At 39.3% G+C, this 11,158-nt stretch overlaps 1 protein-coding gene across 1 annotated transcript in view; it reads right to left on the bottom strand.

Moving 5' to 3' along the window:
• Window positions 1-211: 211 nt before the first annotated feature.
• lig1 (ligase I, DNA, ATP-dependent) overlaps window positions 212-11,158 on the bottom strand; it is a 63,359-nt gene continuing 52,412 nt past the window's right edge. Inside the window, exons 24-27 of the mRNA XM_026148925.2 lie at window positions 10,142-10,195; window positions 4,372-4,515; window positions 3,027-3,119; window positions 212-402 (exon numbers count right to left, since the gene is read on the bottom strand). Of these exons, the coding sequence (XP_026004710.1) occupies window positions 328-402; window positions 3,027-3,119; window positions 4,372-4,515; window positions 10,142-10,195 (366 nt within the window). The 3' untranslated portion in view covers window positions 212-327. The remainder of the gene's footprint in view (window positions 403-3,026; window positions 3,120-4,371; window positions 4,516-10,141; window positions 10,196-11,158) is intronic.

Raw genomic sequence — 11,158 nt, 5'->3', positions numbered from 1 at the left:
CTGGGTTTACTTGGCAGCTGTGCAGAGTGAATTTCTGATAGGAATCTGATACCGGCAGGTATGCTGTAACTGCTGAATCGATGCAGGTTTTAGGAATTTATGTGCATCGCATGTGGCAAGATGTTAACGCAATTTTGACTCTCAAAAGGAAATCAAAGTAAGTAAAAAAGGAGCAGCCTCAACAAATCAATAACGTACACAGGACGCTTAAAACTGGCAAGTGCCTTTATTTTCATTCAACAGTACACAAAGAAAGAAAGAAGCTATTTACAATTACAAGACTTAAAATTCAATTATTTATTATTCCCTGCTGATGACTACAGACGATCAGTAGTAGTCCTCTGGGTCAGCTTTATCCCCCTGATTCTGAATCTGCTGCTGCTTCTTGTACAACTCGGCGATCTGCAGAGATCGAGAGGGAGAGAGATGTTTAGAGAGAACAAGGGAGATGAGACGATTTGCGAGAAAGAGGGGAAGCAGGGTGGAGGGAGGGAGTGAAGGAGAGACTATCATGAAGTGAGGTCAGAAACATGAAGAGGAGAAGCTAAAAATATCAGTTTGATTATTCATATGCTGGGCTTTGATGTTGGTGACTCCCAGCTGCTGAGTGCGAGACGGGGGCTGCGCTCACTTGGGCTCATCGGAGTTCGGGGGCGAGGGAGGAGGAAGGCGGGGCAATGAATAATGCGCGAACAGCAGGCCCACCCAGAATCAGCAGTATCAGTACCAGTACAGCAGGGTGGCACAGTGAGGATGGAAAACAATGAAACATCACATTATTTCTCCTCCGCAGGATCAAGGTAAAGCTTTGATTCTCAGCCCAAAAGTGGTTGCATCCAACATGTTCTGGCTGGTCTTCATGTTTTCTTAATTCCCTCCGACTCGAATGAGGTTAAGTTTTATTTAAACCGTGCGCTACGTCAGGCAACGTGAACCGATGTGCTGTGCTAATGAGCGTGTGTGCATCTTAACTGATGAAAACTGACAGAAGCATCATTTTAATGCGGCTGATGTTCTGACTTGACTCCCTGCCGTAAACGCCTATATCTACACTCTATAAGTAACAGATGGGCATTGATTCAACTCAGTGAATATTAACATTTTATTGTAGTTCAGTCTTTAGAAATGCTACACAAGTTTGGGCGCAGGTGGTGTTACACTACAATGAACCTGGCATGGATTTTCCCGGCGTTTCAGAGCTGGTGCATCTAAGGCGATGCATGATGCAAGAAATCATGTCGTAAAATGTTTAGCAGGGAATCAAACTTTAAAAATCTCGTTTCATTTTGTTGACTTGTTAGAGTCAAACGGTTTTGAACGTAGGGGATCTCTTTATATCATGCCGTGAATCAGAAAACACGGTCAACAGGAGGAGGACATAAAAAATATCAATGTTGTTTTCAGGTAAAAGATGCTCTATAAGTCAGGCTATGAATGATACATGAAAGCAACCTTCAGAAAACAAAACTTTGAGAATACAGAAAGAAATAAACATGGAGACTTCAGTACGAGTTTCAGACATCATAAAGACATTCTGGTGCATGTTAACACAGAAGTGGAGACTTCTGGTTTCAGACACATAGGCCCAACAGACAAGGTAGTAAATTAAACAAAAAACACCTTCATGTCTATTTTGATCTTTTCTACGTCGACATTGTAATTGAAGAACAGCTGAAAGTCTGAAAAGTGCATGAAATCACATCTTTGGTAAGTATCTTACCCTAATGTTTAGGTTAATTGACAAGAATTGGACACTTTATTTTATTTTGTGCATTTCACATTTTAAGGGTTCATTATTAAGCTCATTTCCACCTCCATATTTTTAATACTTTGACTCCATTAAGAGTAACTTTGTTTTATTCACATTCAAACCCATATTTGTATTACTGGAAAACAAACAGAAAACAAATGCAAGAGTAGAAAAAAAACTGTCTAAAACACAGTTTTTAGAAAAGCACTTTAGAGCTTTAAGCTGATTACTTGTATATACACTGGCACTATATAAGAGGGATTACTGGTGGTGGTCAGAGGGCCCGGTGGCGCCAGTGTCCGGCAGCCTCGCCTCTGTCAGTGCGCCCCAGGGCAGCTGTGGCTACAATGTAGCTTGCCGTCACCAGTGTGTGAATGTGTGTGTGAATGGGTGAATGACTGAATGTAGTGTAAAGCGCTTTGGGGTCCTTAGGGACTGAGTAAAGCGCTATACAAATGCAGGCCATTTACCATTTATTTACCATTACAGAAGAAATATTTGGCAGTTTTAGCCCCAAGACATAAAATAGTTAAGTACAAGTTGCAGTATTTTATGGTAATATTCCAATATATATCAATATTTACCATTATTTCACTAATAGTACAATCTAGGAGAAAAACCAAAACATAAAAATATTTGTATGTACATGACATTTACTGTATAAAGTATACAGTCCATATACAGTCCTGTAACTCAGGTCAGCATAGTGATAAGAATTTTATATGCTCATGGGTCAGCAGTCAGGTCATTCAGAGGCAGGCAGCAAACCGCTGAAAGTTGATTTGTGTTCTGGCAAAACTTTCTGCGAGTTATGTCAAACATAAATCCACCATTAGACTAAAACAACACAATTAATGGTTTGCGCTGGTGAGCTTGGTGTTGTCTACTTAAATTAGTTTTTCTGAACTGTCCTGTAGTTTGTACAGTACAAATCATGGTTGCTGCCTCACAATATATTTCTCCGAAACCAACACTGCTTTAACTGACTGTAATACAGCTCTGTTCGACATGCAGCAGGAGACCATTACATAAACCAATTCCTGTATATAAAAAAAAGACTGTCCTTGGAGTGCTATTCACCCATGACATTTTACAGGACAGCTCTTGTGAAGCGACCGTAGTGATGATGATGCTTTTCTATACAACACGGTCAAACAAGCGTATGACTGAATTTTACTAGGCCACGATCTTCCTTCTTTGACCTCATGATCCTTCATATTTTCTAGTCCTATAAGAGATCTGACATGGAGGGGGGACCAGTACTGATCTAATGTACCTGAGCTGCGGCCGTGGCGTCCTCGGGCTTCTTGTCGTCTCTAATCCTAAGGAAGCGAGGGAACCTCAGAGAAATGCCCTTCTCTGGATCCACCTGAAGAAAAGCAGATCACAAGAATTATAATTAAATCCAGCAAACGACCTGTGATACTGAGTTATCATTTGTTGCTACTTCTAACATACCCCACGTACTGGATATTTTGTTGACTAACATGCACTGAAAGATATTCAAGCCCTGCTAGCTCAAGGTTTGGAAACATCAACTCTTTTTACTCCGGTTCCAAAAACCTCTTTGAATTATTTGCCTTGTTTAGTATTTTACTGGCTTTAGAAATTGTACTGTACATTTTCAACCAAGGCTGCTTGACAATGCAGATATAGTGAATGTGAAGGGTGTGTTCAAAAATTTTCAGACCTGTACTTACAGTTTATCAAATGTGAAAGGGTTTTTATGTAAATTTGGGGGGTGAAATGGAACGAATAAGTATACAACATTGACAATAATCTGACCTATCAATTCAATCTTTAAAGCTTTTCGTACAATTTGCAGTAAGTACAGGCTATTTTTTTGCTGTGCCTTGAAACTTTGGCTTTTAAAAAGTTGGGAAACTGGCTTAGACCACCATAACAGCACATGAATTAGCGAGGGTCCCAGCAAAGCATGATGACCATTCTGTTCATAAGTACCTGAGCTGTTCACATGAGCTGCTTGAGCTTCACGTACACAGAGTGGATGAACATCATTAGCAAATCCACATAGCACTTTTAGTTACATCAAATTGCACTGCTCTAATATCTCAGAAAGTATACACTCTTTTTCAAGCTACTGACTATCGCAGAAAGTTGTAGCCACATTATGTGTGAAGCCTCAGGGTAATCTTACAAATTACCTGTCAAAACCATCCTGGGGATCACGGTATTAAAAGAACTGATACTGCTAATCCTCTTTTTGGTTACTCATCCAAACATCTGATATTCAACTGTTTAAAAAATACGATGTATAGAGAGAACGAACGCAACACCTGGCAAATTTCACACCAGATTTTTTTTAATTAATGGTAGCGTTTTATCCATCCCACTGTTGTTTTACTTTGCCTGCTGTTAAAACGGGAGCTATATTCTGGCAAACCTTTTTTATTTGCGCTGAGGGACTCTGCATCTAACATGCAGCCAAACCACGGGTAATAAACAAGTATCTGTTCTATTAAAACCGGACGCTTTTACAACATTTTTAATAACTCAATTAAGAGGCACTAATTATGACTTTTCACTGTAGGCAACAGAGCATAACAGGCAGAATTTATCAGTGGAAACACATGGAGGGCGGATTAAGACACTGAACTGACCATTCCCATTGCAGCTTTGTAGACCGGAGACAGTGAGAGGTCAGCGCACTTCACCTCCCAAACCTGCACAGCATCCAGCCACACGTCGGGCTCGGCTGATTGGTCAACGCGGTAGTAAGCACGGGGCTTGGGCAGGATGTGCTCCTAGAGAACATAAAATGAAAAATTAATGATTAAATCACTAAATTATCCAACTTAAGAATAAAACTTTAGATAAATGTTAGAAATATGTACCCAGAATTAATGGTGACTTCTTCAAAAGAACTCAAATTTGTTCTTCTTACAGTACAATTATATAAACGTTTCAAACTCAAAACTCTTCAGATATGGACAGCTTGTGCAGGGCACTCGGTCACACATAAAATGTCGTGATTGGAATCCAAGTTGGATGAAATAACATTTTTACTTTTAGCACAGCATAAACTGAATGCATGTAGTCACATAATCAGACAGGCACTACCAGATTACTTTTAGCATCTGACTTTTTAACGCCACTCAGTACCAAGCCAGTTTGCATAAGACAATTTATATGCCCTCAGTTTGTGCATATACACCGAGTTAACTGGATTAGAGGTCAGTTAGTTCAGGTTTATTACATCCCTGCAGCATCAGACGGCAACAAAATCCATCAATAGAGCAGCGTCCACACAGGAAGAGACTAGCAGCAATAAGGCAACCAGCAAAGGAATGTCAATGTACTTCAGCAACATTTTGCAACAACTGTTACCAACAGGTGCTCAGTTGACCTTAAATGACAATATGAGTCCAGCAGTTGCATGAACTTATGCACAGGGCTGTCTAGAAAGGGAGCATTGGGTGGCACTGGCTGTTGTTTAAAAACAGCATAGAGTTCAATACGAGGTATATTCAAAAAGTCCTGGCTTTACACATAAATGTTTGCTTAGAGTTTTAGGTGCATAGTGGGATTTAAGGAAGCATCTAAAATGGCCCAAATAGCTGACCTTAAAAAGGAGTTTGGGCAAATTCAAGTCTGGTAAGTTTCTATTCGTGCCAATATTCTCCTTTCCATGTTTAAATATAGTAAGCAGCAACTCTTCTTATTAAAGCAGCTGTTGAAATATAGCAGCCATGACAATAAAACTTTGACCTCATGCATTGTTTGTCAACTGATATACTGTTAAAATCTCCTTCAGAGTACTTTATCCCACGCATGCACCCAATGCCGTGGGTGTCTGAAGGAAAGCATGAAAAAAGTGACTCATGCCGAAATGAAAGACTGCCATCATTTGAACAGACTGATGAAGCCAGCAGTGTTATGTATCCCACATCTGAAAACAACTAGAGTGTACGTACAGTGTACATGCAAATATGCACAGTGTAAAAATAGGCAATGCATGTACAGAGAACCTGGTAAAAAAGACAGTGATGGAGCGCTTCTGGTTGCCCTGCTGAATTGTGCCATGTCTCAAAAACCACATCCCAAGAGGCAGACACAGTCTGAGCACTCCCATATTTCTTGGTGGGGGCAACATGATTTCAAAGACACATTATCACACACCTACACGACAGATTTCATTTAGAAGCAGCCTGATATACTGCACTTTTTTTCTCCTTATTTTAAACTCGATATTTACCTCGCAGGCTTCACCGCCAAACTGTTTCTGTTCCCGCGAGGCGACCGAGAAAAATAAAAAGAGCCAACTTCTGCAATATTTAATAGTACCATTTTAACTTTGACACGAGCAATCATTCTGTCAGCGTAGGTGTCAGTCTTTTACAAAATGATACCCATCTTGTTTTGGCGTGAAACAGCCATTTCAGCGAATGTGCCTCTGAAACGGTTTAATGTTAACGAGACTGCTGCAGTGTCCACAGAACTGGGTCATAGTTAAATAATTCTGGGGGAAAGAAAGCTCCAGCTGTAGCGGTGCTGTTTCCCCGCACACATTATTTATACTGTGGGCATTCAAGTGACACTCCAATACAGAGTGAATTACAATGCATGAGCTGGTAGGCGTGTAGAGTCTTATAAAATATTGAGTTCTGTCGGAGCTCAAACCTGTGGCCTTTCAGTTATACTTGGGGATACACAGATACAGCTATATAATAGATAGAGTTATTATTGTAATCATTAGATGGGTCAAGTATTAGGTGGAGTTAATAAAACTGTAATATTGCAATTTTACACGCCTTCCAGAGCATCATAATTACACATCACACAAGCCTAAAAAGGTGTGTGAGCTATTTCAGTTACATGCAATTATTCATGTTGATTTAAATGTATTTACACCACCGAGGACCAAGTGAAGAACTCATCTTCGGGGCATGTAAAGTGACTTATTTAAGGTGGAGTGGCAATTATATAATCAAGTACAGTTGTTACTGCTGGGAAAACTGTGCAGTTTGTGCCTGCTGTGGAACATTTTGGCTTATATGATGTGAAACGGTAAGTTGAAAAAAAATAAAAGAAGTTCTACTTAAAAACATTTTAAGCACATGATCAGCAATGACGAGCAGAAGCTGCATTTAGGTATCAACTCTGTTCCAGGCTTATAATGTGAAATGTGTGATCAGAATACTAATAATAACATTTTATCAGTTCACTGAATGAGAAACTGAAATTCAATTGATGATTTCCAACTTTTGAAATGCTATATTTTAGTTATATATTTTAAACCGTATTTGTCCCTTGGTTGTACCTGAATCTATAACACATTGCTTCCACCAGAAGGTGACAATAAGGCATCAAAAGTCATTTTCCAAGTATTATTAAACAAGAAAAACACAAAGAATGCGTGATATTAATAATGATAAAAAAAAAGAGTGCTACAGGAATGTTTTTTGCAGGCCATCCTGTGAGTTAGGACTCCACCCTATGCCAGAATCACACTATCCATGAATATACTTTTAACTTGTTAAAAAAACCTGTCACATCATGATAATGACATAAAATGATAAAGTGACGCAACACACAACGATGACAACAAAGTCCAGGCATGTCTGAGAGCGAGAGCAGTGTCATTTTAGTACTTAAAAAGGGAGTTTCTTCAATGACATCCAATATAACATGATAACGCAATATGCAAGAAAAATGTTGCTGCTAACAATGGGAACAGTGAACTTGTTTCACCACTTGAGGCAAAAACACCACCGACTACTACAAGGCTACGAAGGCAGGTAAAGCGAAATAAGAGCAGTGACACAAAAGTAAACATTCACTCACCTGAGCATCGCTTGAGCACTCACTCCTTGCACTCTATATGGCAAGAAGAGCCAATGGTGGATGGAAATTACTAATGCGGTTACACAGCGGTAACGCAGGACTTTAAGCAACTGGTTAAACAGCTCAAATAAACCCAAGTTAAAACACCCTGGGTAAAAATTATTTTTAGATTTATACTTTATTATGTGATCATATTGTGCAGGCTCCTGTGGAATTACAAGGTTAAGTTGCTTTTCCGGTTAAACTGTGTTAAGCAGTTGCATTGTTCTTTTTTTTTTTTTTTTTTTTACTTAAAACTTCTGGAGAAAACACTGTCGAGACTACAATTGTACTTACAGTTGACTTATGCCATGTCAGTGGATATAAGGCTGTCTCACTGCTACATTAATGCTGTGAACGCTACACTTCAAATTAGGTAGTCCGTCATCAATGACAGTAACTCAATGGAAAAGGAGGATGGAAAATGCCCTTCATTTTGTTTGCACATAAAAGCTGCTGCCTGCGAGCTAAGATCACCAAAGAAATGTTAAATTCTTTCCTCTCTATTGTCATAAATATGGTTTTTGCAAATTTTCAAAATCTCATGATATAATTGGGCTTTACTGCCCACTACCATTTTGGATTAATGTAGAAAATATGTAGAAAATAAAAGTTCATGGTACTTACGTAGTTTGTTCCTCACAAATTGACACCACTTCTATGATTTTTGAAGCCTAAATGTAATTTTCAGTTAATAATAAGCTACGAACAACTGAATGTGAGTGTCACCACTGCTTAGCTGCTTTGTTCAGATCAATGACACCAAAGTTCTGGAGTCTCATTTAGCCATTTGTTACAAAATGCATCTTTCCTTCAAAAGTGCCAACTCATTCCCAAATCATTTCTGGGAGAGTTTATTTGAATGTCAAATTGTACTTTTGCTTAAAATCTATAACGAACGTGATTCTGCATCAGGCCCCCAAAACTCCACTATCAGTCAGCCTCTAACGTCTACTAACCTTAATCATTTTCAAGCATCAGAATAAAGATTAGACTGAAAAATGGGGGGAGCAGCTCCCGGTGTTACAGCACAGCAACTCGCCACCCAGGGGATTGTGAACCGAGCCAATCGTCTCCCCGTCTCGAGTCCCTTCGGCTTGCAGCACTGCTGCAACTAAAGCAACACGGCCACACCACTGGCCTTCCTTAATTCACCATCCATCACTTTCATTACAAAGCAGCACAGTGCAGGCTCTATTGGTCTCACAAAGAAAAAAAAGAAAAGAAAAAAGGTTACACCACCTTCTAAATCACTGCTTCACTGTAGTGATTCTACACTGTGCAGCAGTTTGTTACACCAAATTCAACCCCTTAATCTCTAAAAGAGATGTTTTAAAAAACCCCACGGTGTTCACCAGGTTTGCTCAGTCTGTATTAAATAACGATTACGTTGTTTTATAAATAGATGACTGTATTTTAAAAACCCCGTCTCTTTTATTCCTGTAAAAGAAGTAATAAATTTAGCTGATAAAGCCAGCAGAATACAAAAATGAATTCACACTCTCGTAACGGCTATCATTTTCAGAGAGCAGTTGTCAAGTTTCTTCAAATGCTTCTGCTGCTCTGCTGCTCTGGAGCAAACCTCTTCAAATATAAATTGAAAAAGAAATTCATTAACCAGCTTCAGAGCACGCCAACACAGTTTCACTAAACACATTTTATTTCATTGGTAAAACAGAAGTGATTCCTGGTGCCAGCCCAGCATTTCCTAAACACACCAAATGAACACCTCTGAAAGGCACGTGCAACTTATTTTAGGTAAGATGTAACACGTGTATAAGCCTAGAGGGTAGAAAACATCTGTAATCCCTGAGCTTATTCCTGTTACTTTTCTCCTTTTGGATAATTAAAGGTATCCTCGAGGTGCTGTTTACAAAATGAAGTTGTAACTTAGGAGTTTATCTGCACACTGGTCCTATTATTTTGATACTAAAATCTTGGTTCATATCTGAAGAGACTGAATGAACAGAGAATATAATCTATGAATGTATAGTTGTGGAATTTCACGGCTTCAACCCCCCAAATACCTCATTGTGGTTTTGATCTAAAATTCACTGCGTCTGTGTTTATGTTACCATCAAGTAAGTACTTATCAAACAATGAATTCAAGTAATCCTAAAGCTGAAGCTTCAGATGTCTTTACACAGTACTGTCATCTGTTATCTCTGAATGAAGTCTGTTAGATGGGATATATATATATACTTCGTATGGTCTCCTCAGGCACACAGCTCTGGCTTTGAGTGGAGAAGCCGGCCATTCAAACCTTATGTTTGCGAGGGACAGTCTATCAGAGCAAAGCTAGCTTCAAGGAAGCACTAAAAAAGCCAATTTGAAAAGACTGTACCAAGGCCCAGTATAAGACAAATAAAGATTGTTTTGAAATCACACAAAGCTAATCTTGTTGAGTCTACAGTTAAATATTTGGCTCCTGTACATTTGCGATTTAAAAAAGAGGAAGAAAGAAAAAAAAATCAAGACATCAATGTAAGGAAACAACAGTGTGGCTGTTTAAAGAGTAAGTGCAACAGCCTTGCTGTGACACTTTACCTTTAAGAACTTGTAATGCTGCTCCAGATCTTCATCCTTGAAGCCTGTCCCGATCTGGAAGAGACGAAAGGAGATAAGAGGCACGCACACATCTATATACACACACACACACACACACACACACACACACACACACACACACACACACACACACACACTCCGTCTTAGATGTGTGTGAGGCAGCAGACATTTGGCAGCACGCTGCAAAACAGAGAACAGCAAGAAAATCCCTCCCTACACCACGAGCATCTTGTCTGCCTACTTCACATTAAGCAACATGTCACCTCTCAAAAGACCTGAGCCTGCTGAGGCACAAGAATCACCCAATGAATAAGGGGGGAGGAAAACAGGCTGGTGTGTCATGCAAATATAGGATTTCCCAGCTTACAGATCTGCATGTATTCTGCAGATCTCCATGATAGGCTTCACTGTGTGTTTTATAGCATTCAAGAAGATTTGGAGGTTAATCCAAGCATGTGTTCATGCATTTGTTATCTGTGCTGGCCAAGTCTTCTACCAAGCCGACTGCAATGTATTTTTAAGAGCACCTGTTCCACATGAAGTAGAGGTAAGCTAATTACTGTACAACTAGTCTGTTTTGTGGATAATCAGAGTCTCCCAGCAGCTTAATCCAATCAATACAAGGGTTTGTGCGCAAGTTAACAAAAGCAAACAGCAATGCTCACAAACATTCACATTTTTTAACACAACAACAACAACGAAGCAAAATTAATTATTATATTTTGGTAGTTCTGGGCTGAGCTTCCTTTTCTTGATGACCACAGCCAGGTCCACATGTTTGATTTGCCCGATTGTTATGCTGGATGCCCTTCCTGTCACAGCCACAGAGGGATTTGTTTGTTAGATAAATATTTAAACCACTACATTATGCAAACACTCTTAATTTGATGATTTAATTCTTGGTTTTATAACTCAAAACACAGGGAGATCACTGTGAGCTTCATTGCAAGCCCACTGACTCACTATGTTGCAAATTTAAAAAATATATTTAATTAA

Source organism: Astatotilapia calliptera, chromosome 18, assembly GCF_964374335.1.
Source record: "Astatotilapia calliptera chromosome 18, fAstCal68.1, whole genome shotgun sequence".
Classification (NCBI taxonomy): Eukaryota; Metazoa; Chordata; class Actinopteri; order Cichliformes; family Cichlidae; genus Astatotilapia; species Astatotilapia calliptera.
This window is presented reverse-complemented; position numbering and strand designations above follow the sequence as displayed.